The sequence below is a fragment of the Ahaetulla prasina genome, chromosome 1 (assembly GCF_028640845.1).
Source record: "Ahaetulla prasina isolate Xishuangbanna chromosome 1, ASM2864084v1, whole genome shotgun sequence".
In the NCBI taxonomy this organism is placed as follows: domain Eukaryota; kingdom Metazoa; phylum Chordata; class Lepidosauria; order Squamata; family Colubridae; genus Ahaetulla; species Ahaetulla prasina.
Genome location: NC_080539.1, coordinates 286,280,302 through 286,299,757, shown reverse-complemented (window position 1 = coordinate 286,299,757; position 19,456 = coordinate 286,280,302). Strand labels below are relative to the sequence as shown.

The 19,456-nt window shown below is 40.0% G+C and overlaps 1 protein-coding gene across 1 annotated transcript in view; it reads left to right on the top strand.

Moving 5' to 3' along the window:
- Positions 1–19,456, top strand: part of ABTB2 (ankyrin repeat and BTB domain containing 2) — a 188,605-nt gene that overhangs the window by 112,584 nt on the left and 56,565 nt on the right. The window contains exons 2-3 of the mRNA XM_058161634.1: positions 7,600–7,746; positions 11,257–11,470. Coding sequence (XP_058017617.1) covers positions 7,600–7,746; positions 11,257–11,470 — 361 coding nt within the window. The remainder of the gene's footprint in view (positions 1–7,599; positions 7,747–11,256; positions 11,471–19,456) is intronic.

Below are 19,456 nucleotides of genomic sequence, written 5' to 3'. Positions count from 1 at the left end.
CTTAATTAACGAGGAACTTATTAAGACTTGTATTTTCTTGCTGATATTAATCTGCAGGGTAGATGACTTCTGCAAAACACAGTTACAGATGGTGTAAAAATGTTGAAAAATTATTACCCAAGACAAACCTCAGAGCAGGGGTGAAATGCTCCCGGTTTGGACTGGCTCGCCCTATCCGGTAGCGATGGCGGCTGGTGGTTCAGAGAACCAGTAGCAAAAATCCCTGGCCCCACCACCTGCCTCTGCTGAGCCACACCATCATCAGAGGTTTGTTTTTTTTTACTTTTAAAAGCAGTTTTTCTTCAGCCGAAAACATGCCTTTAAAAGTAAAAAAAAAAGCCTTTGATGATCCCACGGCTCAGCTGGGATCGTCAGAGCCTTTAAACTCTTTTTTTTAACAACCTCATCTGGGATCGCCAGAGGAAAAAATGGTTTTAAAAGGTTCCTCTGGCGATCCCAGCTCAGTTCCTCATCACCAGAACCTTAAAAAACATGTTTTCGACAAGCTCTTCAGCCAAAGAGCTTGTAGAAAAAATCTTTTTAAAAGGTTCTGGGCTGATGAGGGAATTTCAGCTGGGATCGTCAGAGGAGCTTTTAAAATCTTTTTTTCCTCTGGCAATCCCAGATGAGTTTCCTGATCATCACAGGCTTTTAAAACCACTTTTTAACAGCCCCCACTTACAAGAGCCCCCACCCAATGCCCCCTCTTCACTTACCTATAATTACTGCTCCTTTTGGGCTGGCAAAGCCATGCTTTACTTCAGCTACTGTAATCAGTTGCATCAGTTAGCAACTGACTCTGTCTGCCTAAAATCCATCTCCTCGTGAACAACTCAATCTGCCTACTTTGCTGGCTGAGGAACTCTGGGAGTTGAAGTCCACAAACCTTAAAGTTACTGAGGTTGGAGACCCCTGATCTAAAAAAATAAATAAATAAAATAATAAAATAAAATATTTATGCAGCTTTCTGAGATTTGGTGTGTTTCTGTAGTGTTTCACTCTAACTACACAAACAGACAAAATCTCACAAAGCTGTATGTGGCATTTTGTGCGTGTGTGTGAGAGTCAGTTGTGTTGTGGTGTGTGTGTGTAAAGTGTGAAAGTGTGAGGTTCCTGTTGCAGGGGCCATTTTGGGTGAAGTGCAGCTACTTTTACATTGTATGTGAGTCAGTTGTGTTGTGTTGCGTGCAGCTGCTTTTACATTGTGTGTGAGTCAGTTGTGTTGTGTTGTGTGTGTGTAAAGTGTGAAAGTTGGTTTTTGAGCTTTTTGTGGTTGTGTGAGGTTCCTGCTTGTTGCAGGAGGCATTTTGGGTGAAATGCAGCTGCTTTTACATTGTGTGTGAGTCAGTTGTGTTGTGTGTGTGTGTAAAGTGTGAAAGTTGGTTTTTGGAACCTCTTATTGTTTTGTATACTTTATTATTTTTATTATTTATTGTTATTGGCCATGCCCACCCAGTCACCCGATCACCAACCATGCCCACAGAACTGGTAGGGAAAATTTTTGGATTTCACCTTTGCCTCAGAGCCCTCTGCAGTTATACTGATTATATTTCATTGGCTGCCATTTAAATTGTCAGGCACAATTCAGAGTGCTGTTTCTGATCTACAAAGCTGCTTTTTAGGACAAAGGCTGACAAACATGCTCAGGTACTGCATGTCTAATGTCTTTACTTAGTGCTCTGACCTCCATCTCATCAACTACAGGGCTTAACAATTTCTTTAGGCTGCTGAATACAGTTGAAATACTAAAGCAAATATATTTGAGAACAGTGAGAATTTTCTCACTATTGGAGAATGGCTGCTGTGTGTGAGTGAGCGAGAGAGTTACCTGTTCATAAAATGACTCCAAGACTTAGCCATTTCCCTAAAGGCCAACTGCTCCACATTCCCTCTAACCCTTGGGTCTTTTCAGTCTTCCAACATTGCATTTATTTTCATTTTCTTTTTGATTTTTCTGAACAGGCAATTACACTTCTTGATTAAGCATTTTTCTTGGATTATTTTTTCTCCTGGTTTTAATTTTCTAAGTCTGTTTATAAGGCTTATTGGGGTCCAGAAAACCCTTGTAATTCTTGTGCATGAAAGTAGCATTCAGTCCATGGTCTGCAGACCACAGATTGTCCACAGGCTTTCTCTGCATTTATTCCCAGTTAGCTCATCTTCACAACACCTGCCAAACCCTAAGAGGTTGAAGGCTAAAATATACACTGAATGGTTGCAGGAACTCAGTATGTCTAGTCCCAACAGTGAGAAGTCCTGATAGCAGTCTTTCAATATTTGAGGGACTGTCACAGAGAAGGAGGTTTACCTATTCTCCAAAGCATAAACCTAAACCTAACCCAAGGTCAAGAAGTAATTTATGGAAACTTACCAAGGAGAGATCCAATCTAGAACTAAGGAGAAATTTCCTGAAAATGAGAATAATTAATCAAAAAATGGCTTGCCACCAAAAGTTATGAGTGCTCCAGCACTGGAGCTTTTTAAAGAAGAGATTGGACAGTCATTTGTCCAGAATGGTATAGGGCAATGATGGCTAACCTTTTTGCCATCGTGTGCCAAAAGTGGGGGGAAGTGCGGGGGGGGTGTTACGCACATGCATGCCCACACCCATAATTCAGTGCACCCCACCGCCACGCATGCACACAAGACCCCTCCCATGGTCCCCCCACTTTTGGCATGGTGGGTCCGGAAGGCCCATTTTTCTCTCTCCCCAGGCTCCAGAGGCTTTCTAGGAGCCTGGGGAGGGCGAAAACAGCATTCCCCCCACCGGAGGCCCTCCAGAGGCTGGAAACATCCCATTTCCCAACTTCTGGTGGGCCCAGAAGGCCCATTTTTCATTATCCCCAGACTTCAGCGGCTTTGTAGGAGCCTGGGGAGAGTGAAAACGGCTTTCCCCATCCCCCGGAGGCCCTCCAGAGGCTGGAAACAGCCCATTTCCTGATTTCCCGTGGGCCCGGAAGGCTCAAAAATCAGCTGGCCAGTGCACACATGTGCACTGGAGCTGAGCTAGGGCAATGCTCAGGTGCCCACAGATATGGCTCCACATACCACCCGTGGCACGCGCGCCATAGGTTTGCCATCACGGGTCACGGGTCTACTCTCTGAGCAGAGGTTGGATTAGAAGACTTCCAAGGTCCCTTCCAATTCTGGTATTCTGTTTTCTGGGAGATAGGGATAACTTTCAGGAATAACCAGTAGGGTTTCCATCATGCCCATGTATTAGCTTCAAGAAAGAGATTTTCATCAGTATGGAAAGAAAACATTAAATGCACTCTCTGCATCTCTTCTGAATCTCTAATTATCACTTCACACATGCAGAAACACTTTACAAAACTGAAAATTAAATGCAAATATGCATTAATGTTTGCCCCTTAAAATGAAACTGCTGATCCCAAAGATACCAAATAGTTTTTTTTCCCTCTCAACTATATTCAAGCTCTTTATTTGAAATAACCGAGTATAGTACTGTTAAAAGGGAAGGACGTTACGAAAAAAGGGAACCAGTTTTTTCTTCCTGCTGAACAGATTTTGGCTAGGAAAATGGAAACTGGGAACATGTTGGCTGTTTTAAAAAGTATCACGTTGTAGGCAATATTTTTTTTCAAAAAAAAAAAGCTAAATCATTTCATTTTTAAAAAATGGGTTATTGGAATTCCGCTCTGTGCGCATGTCTTTTAAATGTGCTGGAGAAAAAAGTTTCATGAACAGGTTTCTTATATTAAGATAGAATAAACATGCTTAATTCTCAACTGCTATTTCAAAGGCTTTGGGAACTGCCAGAAAGTATTTTTGCTCAATGTAGTCTTGATGGTGGTATTACAGAGATATACAATATGCTTTATACAGATGTTGCTTTGTTAATTGTCAATTTAAATGATGCATTTATAGCCAGAATCAGTGGACCTTAGAGGAGATGTGAGAGATAACAGAGCACTGCTGGCATTAGTCTGGATATGAAATGTGTAGTAAAAATAACCACAATCTAACACAATTTACAGCCCTCGGGAACATTTCATTCTGTGCTGTATTTTAGCCAACAAATTCCTTTACAGCACAATTTAGTGTAATTTATGAATACACTTCTGGTTGGCACTAGTACTTTTTTTTAATAATTTGATTATGCTGTTAAGGATAGAATTTTCAATGGCTTTCTCTTGCAAAAGAACAAAGTCCAGATATCCAAACAAATCGGCTGGTGAAAAAAACTGACCTAAGAGATCCACTAACTGGTGTTAATATAATTTCTGTTACTTGGGGCACCAACACACAATTGTAGCCACAATCTAGACTTTTTTTTTGCCCTATTTGGTGTTATGAACTTCAGTTTTAGTCAATAAATAAATCAGCACATTTTTATTAGGGGTGCTATTCAGCAGGTTCTGACAGATTTTGGAGAACCGATAGTGGAAACTTTGAGTAGTTTGGAGAACCAGCAAATACCACCTCTGGCCCCAGAGTGGGATGGGAATGGAGATTTTGCAGTATCCTTCCCCTGCCATGCCCACCAAGCCACGCCCACAGAACTGGTAGTAAAAAAATTGAATTCTACCACTGATTTTTATTTACCTGGTTTCAATTGAATCTTCTCCATTTTGGCAACTAGCAGTAGATTGTCACCAATGCTCTTATCTGATTGCAGACAAAGCCAGAAATGTGAATTGTTATCTGTGTAACTTGGTGCAGTTGTAACTTCAATCTTTGGGATATTTTTGCAGGATGTGATTTGATAACCCAATAGGGAGCCATTGCAGCTCTTCTGCATATTGCCAGAATGAAAATGAAGAAGGCCCCTTACAAATTATCAGCAAAATCTATGTTCCACTTAATACTTCTAACTTTCTGTGTGAGGGGTAAATGGTCCAGTTAGAAGCTGTGTCATCTAAATTTTGGGCAAATTATGAAGAACCGATATGCAGAGCACATATAGGTACCTAGGAATGATAACTCAATTAGATGTTTAGGGTTCATTTCTCACTTCTGTCTTACCTTCAGTGTGCTCTGAAGCTCTACCACATCAATTGTAAAGCATACTTTAAAACTATTTCTATTGAATTCAGCTAAGCCAGCAATAAGCTCAAGAATCTGACAAAAATGGTACTGTTAGACAAATTAGGTTAACATCCCTCATATCTGTTGCATAAATCTGAGATTTTCATGATTTTGACTCTGACATATTTTAAACAAGTTCTGAAGCCCTGGCTTTTTTTCCCATCAGGTTCTGGGCTATGGTGGAATGTGGGTTCCCTTTGTGAGGGATTTTATGGGCTTTTAATGGATGTTTGCTCCGCCTGAATGACTTTTTTTTCTCTCTGATGTTTGATACCCATGTTTTTAATTATGTACACCAGTGATGGGATTCATAAAATTTTACTACCAGTTCTGTGGGTGTGGCTTGGTGGGTGTGGCATGGCATGGTGGGCGTGGCAGGGGATGGATACTGTAAAATCTCCATTCCCATCCCACTCCAGGGGAAACTGCAAAATCCCCATTTCCTCCCAATCAGCTGGGACTCGGGAGGCAGCGAATAGATGGGGGCGGGGCCAGTCAGAGGTGGTATTTACCAGTTCTCCGAACTACTCAAAATTTCCGCTACTGGTTCTCCAGAACTGGTCAGAACCTGCTGAATACCACCTCTGATGTACACCACCCAGAGTTGTTGATGAATTGAGCAGCCTTTTAAATGTATGATAATTACATAGAGTTATGCATATTGGATTATAACACATATGTACTTATGGGATTCTGTCTCCTGTCCCCAATTGTTTCTACCCATTCTATCCCATCAGATACCATCAAATAGGCAATATTGTCTGGTGGAGACCAGAATGAGAGCCTTTTCTGTTGTGGTACCCACTCTTTGGAACATCATTCCCCTAGAGATTAGATCGGCCCCCTCCCTGTTGGCCTTTGGTAAAGCCTGCAAAACGTGGTCTTGTGCTTGAGCTTGGGGCTGTAGGTATGGATTAGAGCCTGTTCTTGGTTGCATGGGTGTTAGGTTAGATCATGTCCAGCTGCTATGCATTTTTATTTTTGTTTTATATTATGTATTTTATTTGCTGTATTCTAAGATATCTAGATGGTAGATGGTAGATGGTAGAGGACAGGAAGGCCTGGAGGAATGTTGTCCATGGGGTCGCGATGGGTCGGACATGACTTCGCAACTAACAACAACAACAAGATATCTAGAGTCACACGAAAGTGAGATGGATGGCTATATAGATCAGATAAATAAATAAATACCACATAATGTCAGAAATCAAATGAAAGGTGCAAAGTTCGATTAATTGAAGAAACTCAGGAGCATGAAACAAAGCTAGTCCATTACATCTCTGTAAAGGAATTGTTATGTGTTATAAGCCCCAGCAAACTCAGAATCCCCCTTTTTAATTGTAATAGAAGTACAGTAAAAGCTTAAATATTGCAATAACTGTGCAAAGCCCTGAAAGAAGAGCTTTGTGCAGTGTGTTGGCGAAGCAAAGCACTCTTCACTGAACTATTGAAGCAGAATCCACTGGCAGTTGCAGAGGTCTTGTGGGTACATGCACACAAATGCAAAGATAATCTAGGAAAGCTCTTGCAGATGTCCCAGGCATCTTGATGAATACAACTGCCTCTCTGCTTAAAAAAGGAATGTTTCACTTATGCTAATATGCTTCACAGCCCTAATAAACATAAACTCATGGTTTTACGGTTAACATGAGACACAGAGTTACAAATGTTAAGGTTCTGGAAGCTCTCTAGTTATATATTTCTCCTTCCCATCATTCTTAAGTGATGGGGAATCATAACAAGATAGAGAGGATCTGATCTACTTATTTGACTGTGGTATGTTTGATTTCGATAATTACATATTACTTGGAAGCTAATTAGTTGGGCCATTGGATTTACTTCCCATTAATGAACATTGTGGTTCGATGCAGAGAGTGTGGTAGATGAACATGGGTATCACATTGGCTAAGGCAGAGGTGGGATTCAAAAAATTTAGCAACCGGTTCTCTGCCAAGTTGCTGGGCGGACGTGGCCATGGTGGGCATGGCCTGCTCCGCCTCCTGCACCACAGCAGTGGGGTGGGCATTTTCGCTTTCCCCAAGCTCTGGAGGCTTTCCTCGAGCCTCTGGGAGGGCAAAAACAGCTTCCTCCGGGCTCTGGAGGCCCTCCGGGGGCCGGAAACAGGCCCATTTCCAGACTTCTGGAACTTCCAGGAGGCCCGTTTTTTGTCCTCCCATTTTTTGCCTCCGTGTGGGCACTGCACTTCCTTGACATCCAAAACAGGCCTCGTGGAGACTCCTGGGAGGGGCAGGGTGGGGTGGCAGGGAAAGAGGAAGGACAGAGTGGCAGGGGTCAGCCAGTCCTTGCAACTACCGGTTCAGCAAAACAGATGTAAAATTAGCATCCAGTTCGCCTGAACCGGTCCAAACTGCCTGAATCCCATCCCTGGGCTAAGGGTCTAAGCTTCGGAGACACTGCTCTGCATGTTGAAACTGACTGTTGTCTGCATGTATTACGGAAGTCCTATAGAACTGCATTACATTTTCAGTACAGATATATTTATTTTGTCCTAGTGTTTCCTAATAGGCTCCTTTTCTCTGGCTTTTTAAGGTGTGCTTTCTCTGCCTGCCTACTTCAGCCCTTACAACGATGGATCGATATGCAGCAACGGAAGAGCTGATGCTTATGCCCAGCTAGAACTTCGGACTTTAGAACAATCTCTCCTGGCAACTTGCGTTGGAAGCATCTCTGAATTGAGTAAGTGACATAAGCGCTGATATGTTATTAATTTACACAGCATATGGAATCTGTGCATGCCAGAGCACCGGAAACCCAAAGACCAGCTGGCCAGTGCACGCATGCCTGTTTTTTGGCCATTTTGGCTGTTTTTCAGACTGTTTTCAGACTTTTTTTCAGACAATTTTCAGGCAATTTTGGGGGTCATTTTCAGGCCATTTTCAGACCATTTTCCGGCGCTCCAGCGCCTGTAAAGACTAGCTGGCCGGCATGCATGCGCTTGCCGGAAGAAGAGCAGTTGGCGATAGCATGCATGCCCACAGAGAGGGCTCTGCAAGCCACCTTTGGCCCGCATGCCACCGATTCGCCATCACAGTCCTAGAGTCTACATCTATACGGGTTTTTGACAGTTCTGCAGAGATTTACTATTCACTTCCTCTGTATTGTTGATTCAACATCACATGGTGGCTAACAGCCCTAAAATTCCAAGGTGCCCCCAAGTTCTAATCAGGGCCAACCCTGTCTAATTTCTGAAGTTCTGACCAGGTGCTGTCAACTGGTACAGTAAGCAGTTCAATAAGAAAAAGATGGGGGACAAGACAGATGAGGAGAAGTGTGCCTTTCAATGTCATGTTTTTTCAGTTTGGTGGTTGTAGGTAGTTTTGATCAGGAATGTTTCAGAGATTTAATGGGAAACGCACACTTTATGAGATGGCCTTATCAAGATATGAGAGAGAACATGCCAAGCAGAGAGAAAGGATAATCTCAGGGTAAGAAGACATAAAAGAGTAAACACTATCAAGGATTTTGAAGCCAAAGATAAAAATCACAGCATATATGTAGTCTAGCAATGGATAGGAATCCATTCATTTCACAGAATTGGAGATACTTAAACGTTTAATGATTCATATCAACTGCATGCTGAAATTGTATACATGTGTGAGTGCCTGCCACCGTTTTTGGCACCAGTACAGTACTACAGTTGTTTTGATAAGTAAGAAACTGGTTGAGATGGACATCTGAAAGTAGCAACTGTTTATGCTGCGTTTGCTTTGCCAGCCATAGATTACATCCCACTTAATGTTTGAAGGACCAGCTTGTTTTCTACTCCTGCTGAAAATTCCAGAGAGGAACTTGTGGGCCCCAGTATTTGGCTAACATGTCACATCCATCCTAAAGCCCATGAATTTGGCAAATGGATGAATCATACTCAAATGCCAAAAGGGCAACTTTCCAGCCTCAGAGCCAGTTAGTAATAATGAGACAAATAAGTAAAACTTCTAATGTGTGTTTTTTTAAAAAAAACACAGACATAACAGAATTTTATATGTAAAATAAGCTATAAAAGTCTGTTTATGTTTTGATTAAAGTAAAGTATGTCTTAGGGTATGTATGTATACAAAAGGATGCTTTTTAGACTTATTTTTCCCCCGGAAAATGTTGGTCTTAGCATATCTCCTCTTGTTTATCACCATCATTTGAATGGGACTATCAGAAATCAATCCATGCTTTACAGGCCTCATCTTTTATTTTATGGCCTGCATTAATTTGAGGTTTTATTTAAAAGAAAAAAGCTTAACACATATGTATAGTATATTCTGCAATGCAGGAATGTTCTTACGGCATCAATCCATGATTAGACACAGCTTCCTTTCCCCACTTTGTAATTTGGCAAGTTCACTGATTGCCTTTAATGACATCCCATATAATATCTTGCCTGAAAATTTGAATCCAAATGTACATCTTTTATAGAAGATTTTACAAATTTACACAGAAAAAAAAATCCATTTCTTTTCATACAGCATCTTTTTGTACCTATAAATATATATTAACAGAAAATTCAGAAAATTGTAATTCACATTTTAAGATATAATTCTTAGTCAAACAATTTTCTTTTAAAAAATATATAATCTTGTCCTATCCTAAACAGGCAAATTTGCAAGCTTAAGTAAGTGTCAGTGAGTTCAGTGCATTTTACTCCCTCGTAAGGGATATGTTTCAGTGAATACTAAACATCCTGCTATTTAGATGTGAGGCCCACATTTCCTTTTTGCAAAGGTAAGAAATAAACATTCACATTTATATGACTTTTTAGGAATCAGTCTTGAAGTCCTTAAATTTAGCAATCCCCTCCTCTTTTAATTCTGAATGTACAAGCTTCTTGAGTTATCATACCTAGCTCTATAAACTTCTTTGTGCATACCAGTTATCAAAGAAATGTTCTGACCCAGCCTTAGCAGAAGCAAGAAACAGACTCCTTGTCATGAAAAACCCCTCTTTATTTACCTCTTGTGAATTAATTCCATTCACCCACCGAAAAGTCCAGGCAGTAGTCCGTCAAAGAGTTAACTGCAATAACAGACCTTTTCAGTTCCTTGTGATAATTACAAGGCTGTGAGCTCCCAGTTGAAAGGCTGCAAATTAAGTTCTGGCAAGCAATCTTTGTGGCACAAAACACAATGAGCAAAATCTTCAGAAATACAAACTGTTGTCTCCTACAACAACCACTCCCCTTTCCTTCTATTTATTCCCCACCCAGGGAGGGGCCATTCAGCATCCACGTGTGCTTTGCTTCCCTAGTCAACTCCTTGTCCTCTGTTGTTCCCCTCTCCTAACTGTTCTGCACATACTGTATGTGCATCTGGAAGAGGCTCCAGCTGTTCTTCCTCCTCGCTCATATCAGCCTCCAAAAGCAGCTGCCTCTAGCGTAGCTGGGAAATGTCATACGGCCCTGGCTCTATTTCTGCATCAAGCATAGAACATCCATCAGAGCCTTCCCCAGACTCCAGAACTGGCCCAAGTTCCTCCCCAACCTCCTCATTGTCTGAGTCTGCTGCCAGCTCTACTGGCAGCTGGCAGGCCACAACACTACAAATGGACCAATATCAACTATGGTATATTGAACATATTATATATTCAGAGGATATAATATCTTTTCAATTGCTTTAATAAACTATGGACAGTGGGTTCACAGTCATGTTGTCCAAATAAACCAGGAAAAAAAATCATTTACTGATGACTTCTACTGATGACTAGCCAAATTGTCTGTTGAGATGATACGGGGGGAAAATCATTCACATAACATTAGCATTTACAGAAACCAGAATTCAAGAAAACATTGAATATGTATGTACCTTGTTTCTCCCAAAATAAGATATCCCCTGATAATAAGCCCTAACAGGCTTTTGAACGCATGGCAATACGGCCAAGTGCTTATTTCAGGGTTCATAATAAAATAAGATTTTATATTACCCAAAAAAATCATTTTGTAAGTTGGGACACTGACCCAATCATGGCCATTAAAAAGCAGGCTTTCCAGATTCTAATAAGAAGTTGAAATTAATGTAAATGGCATAGGTATAGGTTTTAAAACATGGTTTGCATTCAAAAGGGTCTTGGAGTGAACTGAAACAAAATATATAAACCTCTCACCTTTTAGTGACCCACGGTGAAGGGCCTTGAAGAGGTGAAATATCATCATGCTTTGTGAAAATACAACTGTTTTGGTTTCTACCTCTACTCCCTTTCCAGGTGATTTGGTATCACGAGCAATGCACCACATGCAGTGTTTAACTACCCTTCGTCCTGGCATGAGCCCTGTTCGGCAAACCAGACAACAGCAACCACCCATCACCTGGTCCCCTGATGCCCTCCATACCCTTTACTACTTTCTACGCTGCCCTCAGATGGAATCCATGGAAAACCCCAACCTGGATCCACCAAGGATGACTTTGAGTAATGAACGGTAGGTCTGTGCTCCAAAATGACTTTTCAAGTTAACAGAGCTTCACTTTGTAGAGCATTTTAAGTCTAGTTTGCTCCGTGAATTCCACAGAATCATCTTTCTCCAGTCATTTCTGTAGCACAGCCAGGACATTTTCTCAACTTGGCTAACATGTTGGAACTGGAACTAGAGTGTTACAGAGGAAAAGCCGGAAGGAACAGAAGTTTTATTTTCTAGTGTTCCAGGGTTTTTTTTAATGTTTGTTTCCATGTTCCAGACATGTTCAACTTTAATTCCCATAGTTCCTAGCGAATTTTTAAGGCGCATAAATAGCTTATATTTTTATAAGAAAGTTTCATAGATCATTAAAAAAAATAAGGATATTTTCGCAGATTCAGTACTTGTTATAATTTTAGTAACTGCTCATGGACCGCTTCTAATTTCTAATTTTCCCTTCTTGCATACTGTTGAGAGTTGTTGATCTAAGAAGATTTCAGATACAAATATTAGATTTTAAGCTTCCTTGAAAAACTCCTTTTCTAGTTGGACATGACACAGAAAGAGGAGAAGGCTTAGTTTGTTTTTTCAAACTCTGTCTCTGGAATATTCCAAAATCAATATACCTACTGCAAAAATATTGGTTGTTTTTAATAAACTTAATATGGAGAATCTTTAAAGCAATGCTTAAAACATACACTGATTCAACAGATCCAGTGTAATATAATTGTGGGGGTCTTAATAAAGCACTGTTTCAAAGAATTTATTCTACTAATGCTGATCAGAGCAGACGCACAGGGGAATGCATTGAATATGTTCACCAGTGGTGGTATTTGCTTACCTTCACTACCAGTTTGCAAATGTGAGTGCACGCACCACCTCTGTGCATGCGCAAGACCTTCTGCGCATGCGCAGAGCATCAAAAACACAACGTGATGACGTCTGGGCGGGTGGGCGAAGCCTCCCGCTGCTGCTACTAGTTCGCCCGAACCGGTTAGAACCAACAAAATACCACCACTGATGTCCACTGTTCTGCTTCCAAGGAATGGATCAATAATATTCCTTTTTCCTTCTTCTGGTGTTCTTGGTTCCCGATGCACACCAGAGAATTTCTCATGCAGATCCATTTCTCATCTACACATGGAGCCCTTTCTGCATGCAATCTAATTTTTAAGCTCAAATACACCCGTAGGTAAATGCAAGCTGGAAGGTATCAGATTCAGAACAACATGGCTGTTGCTTGGATAAAAATCTAACCAGCCTTTGAAAATGATTTTTAAAAAACCTGTGCTTTTTCACAATAAATCCAATGCTTTCCATTTAATGTGGCCAGTGGGATATATACTGCAGGGGATACTATATACACAGATTTCTGTTTGTTTATTTCCAGCAAGAGGAAAAAGTAAATTGAGGTTATTTCTGAGTATGCCAGACCCGCAGCATGCTGCATAAAGGCACTGATTCACATACCCTTTCTTGGCAAGGCTATAAGAGCCAGCCTCTTTTTTTTTTTTAACTGTTAGTGCTAATTCAGCTGCAAATTCTGCATTACTCCATTGTGCCTCATTGAAAGCTTATGAAGTATGCTTTTGAAGGCGTTGCAAAGCTAAAGGGGGGGGGGGGAAATCTCAGTTTTAAAGCAAAGGAAATAACACTGAAGATCAGCTGCGCTGTGATTTTGTTTTTGTTTTTTAAAGATGCCTCCGAAATCTATTAATGCTGAATACAGTTATTTTGAACAGCAAGAAAGGTGATGCACATTTTGGCCAAAAGCCATTCCTATCGTTATGTTAACTGGTGAGCATTAGAACAAGCTTCCCCAATCTGCCACCCTGCAAAAGGGTATTGGATTTCAGATCCTGAAATCTTTCAGAAGCCCAAAACTGCTTTTGATTAATTTTGTGACAACTTGCTTGCTTATTGCTCTTTCAGCTGGTTATTCATCAAATTCTCTTCAATCTTTTTTTTTTTTAGTATTTCAGACAGCGGTGCTACTAAATTTGAGGAGAGCAAGCAGAAGAGTCCTTAGTTCTCTTCTTCTGGTCTTTCTTTTATTTTAGTCTCCACCTTTTCACCCTATTCCAGACCTTACTTGCTGCCTGTAAAATGATTTCTGTGGGCATCTTTTTTTTTTTATTTCATTTTGTCACAACAGTATATACAATCATCAACATAAACAATAACCCATCATGAGAGAGAAAAAAGTATATATAAGTAAAAGTATGCAACAACTATGTTAATTTGATATAATGAAGGGAACAATAGGACAGGAACGGTAGGCACTTTTGTGCTCTTATGCACGCCCCTTCTTACCTCCTGTCCTTTCCTCCTGTCCTGTCTTACCTCCTGTCCTTTCCTCTTCCTCGCTACACACACTCATACTCCCTTTGAGGCCCAAATGTGCGGTGTCAGTTTGAGAAAATAAATATATATATGACTAGATATATGAAGCCCAGTTTAAGTTTACTTTATTGCCATTGCACCTCATACAATGAAATTAAAGACCATCTTCAGTGTACATCATACATAAGAAAACTATAAAACAAAATAAAACAAAAAACACACATCCTTCACATTCTACACAATTGAACTGAAAACCCCTGATACTGCATTAATATTGCACTATACAGTAGAATTCGACATAGTTACTGCTCTGGGTTAGAAGCTGTTTTTCAGCCTATTTGTCCTTGTTTTTATTGTCCTGTACCATTTGCCAGATGGCAAGAGTTCAAAAAAAAAGGGTGTCCAGGATGAGATGGATCTTTAAGAACCGTTTTGAACTTTCTTAAGGCAGCAGGAGCTATACAGCTGTTCCAGGGAGGGGAAAGGGCACCCAATGATCCTCTGAGCAATGATGTTAACCCTCTGGAATGCTGTCCTATCTGCCACTCATACACCACTTATACACCCTTTGGGGCCCAAACATGCAGTGTCAGTTTCAGAAAATAAATATATGTGACTAGATATATGAAGCCCAGACGTTATTATGCTATTTACTGTATTTTTCAGAGTATAAGACACACCTTAGTTTTTGGGGAGGAAAATAAGAAAAAAGGTGATTGGTAGGTGGATCAGCTCCCTGAATACCCCCAATCAGCTGTTCCCAGAGGTGAACTTTAGCAACAGGTTCCTTGGTTGTGAACTCTGTGCCTTGCCTTTCTGTGTGTGTGTGTGCTTTTTTTTCTGCCTCTGAAAGCCTCCGAAACAGCTTCAGAAAAAAAGCCTCTGAAGCTCTGTTTGAGGGATTCTTTTCTGAAGCTCTGTTTGGAGACTTTTTTTCTGAAGCTCTGTTTAACATAACATAACATAACCTTTCTTGACCGGGATGCCTTATGCACGGTCACTCATGCTCTCGTCACTTCTCGACTGGATTATTGCAATGCTCTCTACATGGGGCTACCTTTGAAGTGTACCCGGAGACTGCAGTTAGTCCAGAATGCAGCTGCGCGGGTGATTGAGGGAGCACCGCGTTGCTCCCGGGTAACACCTCTCCTGCGCAGTCTGCACTGGCTACCTGTGGTCTTCCGGGTGCGCTTCAAGGTTTTGTTACCATCTTCAAAGCGCTCCATGGCTTAGGGCCCGGGTACTTACGGGACCGCCTGCTGTTTCCACATGCCTCCCACCGACCCGTACGCTCTCACAGAGAGGGTCTTCTCAGGGTGCCGTCCGCCAAGCAGTGTCGGCTGGCGGCCCCCAGGGGAAGGTCCTTCTCTGTGGGAGCACCTACTCTCTGGAACGAACTTCCCCCCGGTTTACGCCAATTGCCTGACCTTCGGACCTTCCGCCGGGAACTGAAAACTTATTTATTTATACAAGCAGGACTGGCCTGACTTTTTAAATTCTAAATTTAAATTTTAAACTTTTAATGGTAATTTTATTGGGTATTTTTATGGTCAATCGACGGTTTTAATCTGGCCTTTCATTGAATAAGCTTTTTAATGGTTATTTTAATATGTATATTTATTGTTTTAAATGAAGGCTGTACACCGCCCTGAGTCCTTCGGGAGAAGGGCGGTATAGAAGTTTGATAAATAAATAAATAAATAAATAAATAAACAACAGAGTTGGAAGGGACCTTGGAGGTCTTCTAGTCCAACCCCCTGCCCAGGCAGGAAACCCTACACCATTTCAGACAAATGGCTATCTAACATTTTCTTAAAAATTTCCAGTGTTGGAGCATTCACAACTTCTGCAGGCAAGTTGTTCCACTTACTGATTGTTCTAACTGTCAGGAAATTTCTCCTTAGTTCTAAGTTACTTCTCTCCTTGATTAGTTTCCACCCATTGCTTCTTGTTCTACCCTCAGGTGCTTTGGAGAACAGTCTGACTCCCTCTTCTTTGTGGCAACCCCTGAGATATTGGAACATTGCTATCATGTCTTCCCTAGTTCTTCTTTTCATTAAACTAGACATACCAAGTTCCTGCAACCGTTCTTCATATGTTTTAGCCTCCAGTCCCCTAATCATCTTTGTTGCTCTTCTCTGCACTCTTTCTAGAGTCTCAGCATCTCTTTTACATATTGGGGACCAAAACTGAATGCAATATTCCAAGTGTGGCCTTACTAAGGCATTATAAAGTAGTATTAACACTGCACGTGATCTTGATTCTATCCCTCTGTTTATGCAGCCCAGAACTGTGTTTCTTTTCTGAAGCTTCGTTTCTGTTGCTTTTTTCAGCCTTTGTAACCTCCGTTTGAGAAGTTGGGTGGGGCTACATTCGGAGTATAAGATGCACCCAGATTTTCACCCTCTTTTTTGGAGGAAAAAGGTATACTCCGAAAAATATGGTAATTGTTACCACATTGAATCACAGGACTTTTCTTAACTATCTGGACATTCCATGTTAAAATCTTCATAAATTTCACTAATAGCCAGTGTATTATAGTAATAAAAATGGCCAAATAAAAGTTGCGAGATTAAGCTTCAGAGTCCCATTCAATCATGAATTTCACACATCCCACAAAGACCTGGTTTGCAGGTCTAAGCCATGCTTTGCAGACTAAGCCAAGACTTCTGAATTCAGATGTAACACTAAATGTCAAATAATGGTTTGGATGAATGATTAAGTTGACTTCATCCAACAAGCGAAACAAAGAGTCTACTTTTTGTTTAATGCACTATGAAAACCCAGCCACCTAATAACTTTCCATGAAATTCTCCCTCCCAGTCTGCTTTACTTGACAGGGTTACTGTGAGGATAAAGCTGTAATGATGAAACGACCACATAAAGTGTCTTTGGGAAAAAGGCAACATTTTTTTAATGTTACAATCGTGCAGGACATTGATTAATCCCAAATCTCGTATTTGTTGCATTGATACCTCACCTTTCCTCTAGCCTAGAAGGTCTTATTAATATTGTATAATCTCATTTCGTTTCAAAATTATATTATGAGATATATACAGAAAGAGACCATAGTCATCCAAGAACCTCCCAAAAGTGGAGGTAGATTTGAATTTTGAATTTCCAGCCCTGAATTTCAAACTCTACTGATGTAGCAGATCTACTCACTTCTCCTTACTCCCACTTATCATTGATTTTTCTCATAAACCATAATGGTTTGAGAAACACATCTGAAATCATGCAAAGCACTGCTGCTTTTAATTGCTGAAATGGACCTTTTATTTATTGGATTATTTTGTTAAGCAACTCAGATAAGATACATAAGCCTTCATTCCTTACAACTATCCTTTGAGCTCCTTTAGCATAAGTGCTAATACTAGTCACTGAGCTTCATGGATGGATTGATATTTGGACCTTTGCATTCCCAGTTCAACCACATTGTTTCCCATGTCCCTGGAACATATATGAAAAAGTTTGGGAATATAGGCATGTGTTAATTTAAGTGCACATACCAAGAAGTCTGTCTACCACTGTGGCTTGGAATCATCTGGAATGGTATTTTGCAACCTGCTGGAATGCTGCACCTGTGTGCTAAAATGTGATCCAGCTCTTTACACATTGAGCAAATCCCTTCTGCCTAAGGGTAATAATATCTATAAGATCCCATCATCAAAGAACATATAGATGTTGGCAGAATCCATATGTATGTATGCTTCAGTGCCTCTTTGATTTCACAGAGATCCATTATATAGCAATATATTTTAATGTAAAAAAGCAAACGGGTGTGGTTACACCACTGAGTAATTTTGTTACTTTTCCATCACTCATTTTAGCATTATTCCATTCTATACAAAGAGAACCTGAATTCATTTTAGGAAATACCAGAAAAGGAAATCCCGTTGTATTTGGAATTAATATTGGCAGAGGTTTATGAGCTATCCAGTTTGCCAGTGTCTAACTTACATTATAGTATAACCCTTTCTATCAACAGCAAAGAAATAAGGTAAACAATTGTAACCATAAGAGTTGACCGACTCAATATCCATTAGATTGGGTGGACTGATTGATAGACGGATGATTATAAGCATTTTGTGTTAGGACTAAGAGGAACTGTGCCATCCATCTAGAAATATACTGCAAACGTCAGAAAATGCCAACTTAATGGAAACAGTGTAGGGTGGGAAAGGGGGAGCATCTAATTTGAACAAAAGGAATCTTGTTCTAATTTTTAGGCATAATATTTGTAAGGTTTTGTGGCAATCAGCATATGGGTGAGAAAGCTGCAAAGCATTTTAGTTAGCTACTGGATCATTGCACCAAATACATAGTGCAGATTAATTGATCTCATTTTTCCTTCCTAGCTACTGCCTTTTTTTTAATATGATGTGACAGTTTCGTGTCTGAAAGACACTTATTCTTATAACTTTGGTAAAGCAAAAAAATCTGAGAGGCTCAATGTGTTGTGATCATCCAATAGGTCATGGAACTTCCAGGCTCCTTATCCTACCTGAACATTTATATTTTAAAGTATTTTTTACAAGTGTAAAAATTGGCAAAGTACTGGTCTCTAACTTCTTACTCACAAACAAAAATTCTGTAAACTGAAAAGTTTAATTAAAGCTGCAATCTAGCTTAGAAATTTGTCTATGTGCCCAGGAAAAAAAAAACCCTAAAGAAAAGCCAGACCAGTAGCAGGATCATAACCAGTTGCAAATTGGAACACTTTATTTATTTGTTTGTTTGTTTGTTTGTTTGTTTGTTTTGTCATAACAGTATATATAAGCATAAGCATGAAAATAACGATATAGTATATAAGCATATAAATGAGCATAAGTATGTAATAACTATATTAATTGGATATAATGAAAGGAATCAATAGGACAGGAATGGTAGGCATGTTTTGTGGTCTTATGTACGCCCCTTATAGACCTCTTAGGAATGGGGTGAGGTCAATAGTAGAGAGTTTTTGGTTAAAGCTTTGGGGATTTTGAGAAGAGACCACAGAGTCAGTGTAACTTTGATAGTTAGCATTTAATATGGCAGGACATGATTGGGCAAAGCTGTCCAGCAGCCATTTTGCAAAAGACCCACAAAAGGTCCATCAGCCTAAGCAAGTTGGAGATGACTGACTTAAAGCCTGCTAACTACTGAAGAAGCATTTAAAGATACAGTTTAGGTAGTAATAATTTATTTTTAAAGCATTAGGACTTAACAGAGCCCAAGGGAGAGTAACACTAGTTTATATTCCAGGATATTTAAATGGCTTTGAGATAAAAGCTTTAAACTAAATACAGTAAAGCTATTGTAAAAGGGTCTTTTTTTTTTACTTTTCCTAAATGGCATTCAATTAGTAAACCATTGTTTTACTTTAGATACGTACATTAAGTTGCACTCAATACTCAGAGAAGCTACTGGGGTCTTCTAATATATCCTTCCAAACAAATGAACAAAACTGGGGAGAATAAGAAATCCTTTAAGTGTTATATAACTTCATTGGTTTGATTAGCATTTTTTTCTTTAGAGAGATGTAGAATCTGTGCACAGTTTTAACATATGGTAGTTTGGTGACAAAAATGCTTATTTTTTATTTTTAGAAAGACTCATTAGCGAATAATAATTTTTATTAAAAAGCATGAGCTTTTGTGAATGACAGTTCAATTCCTTAGATCA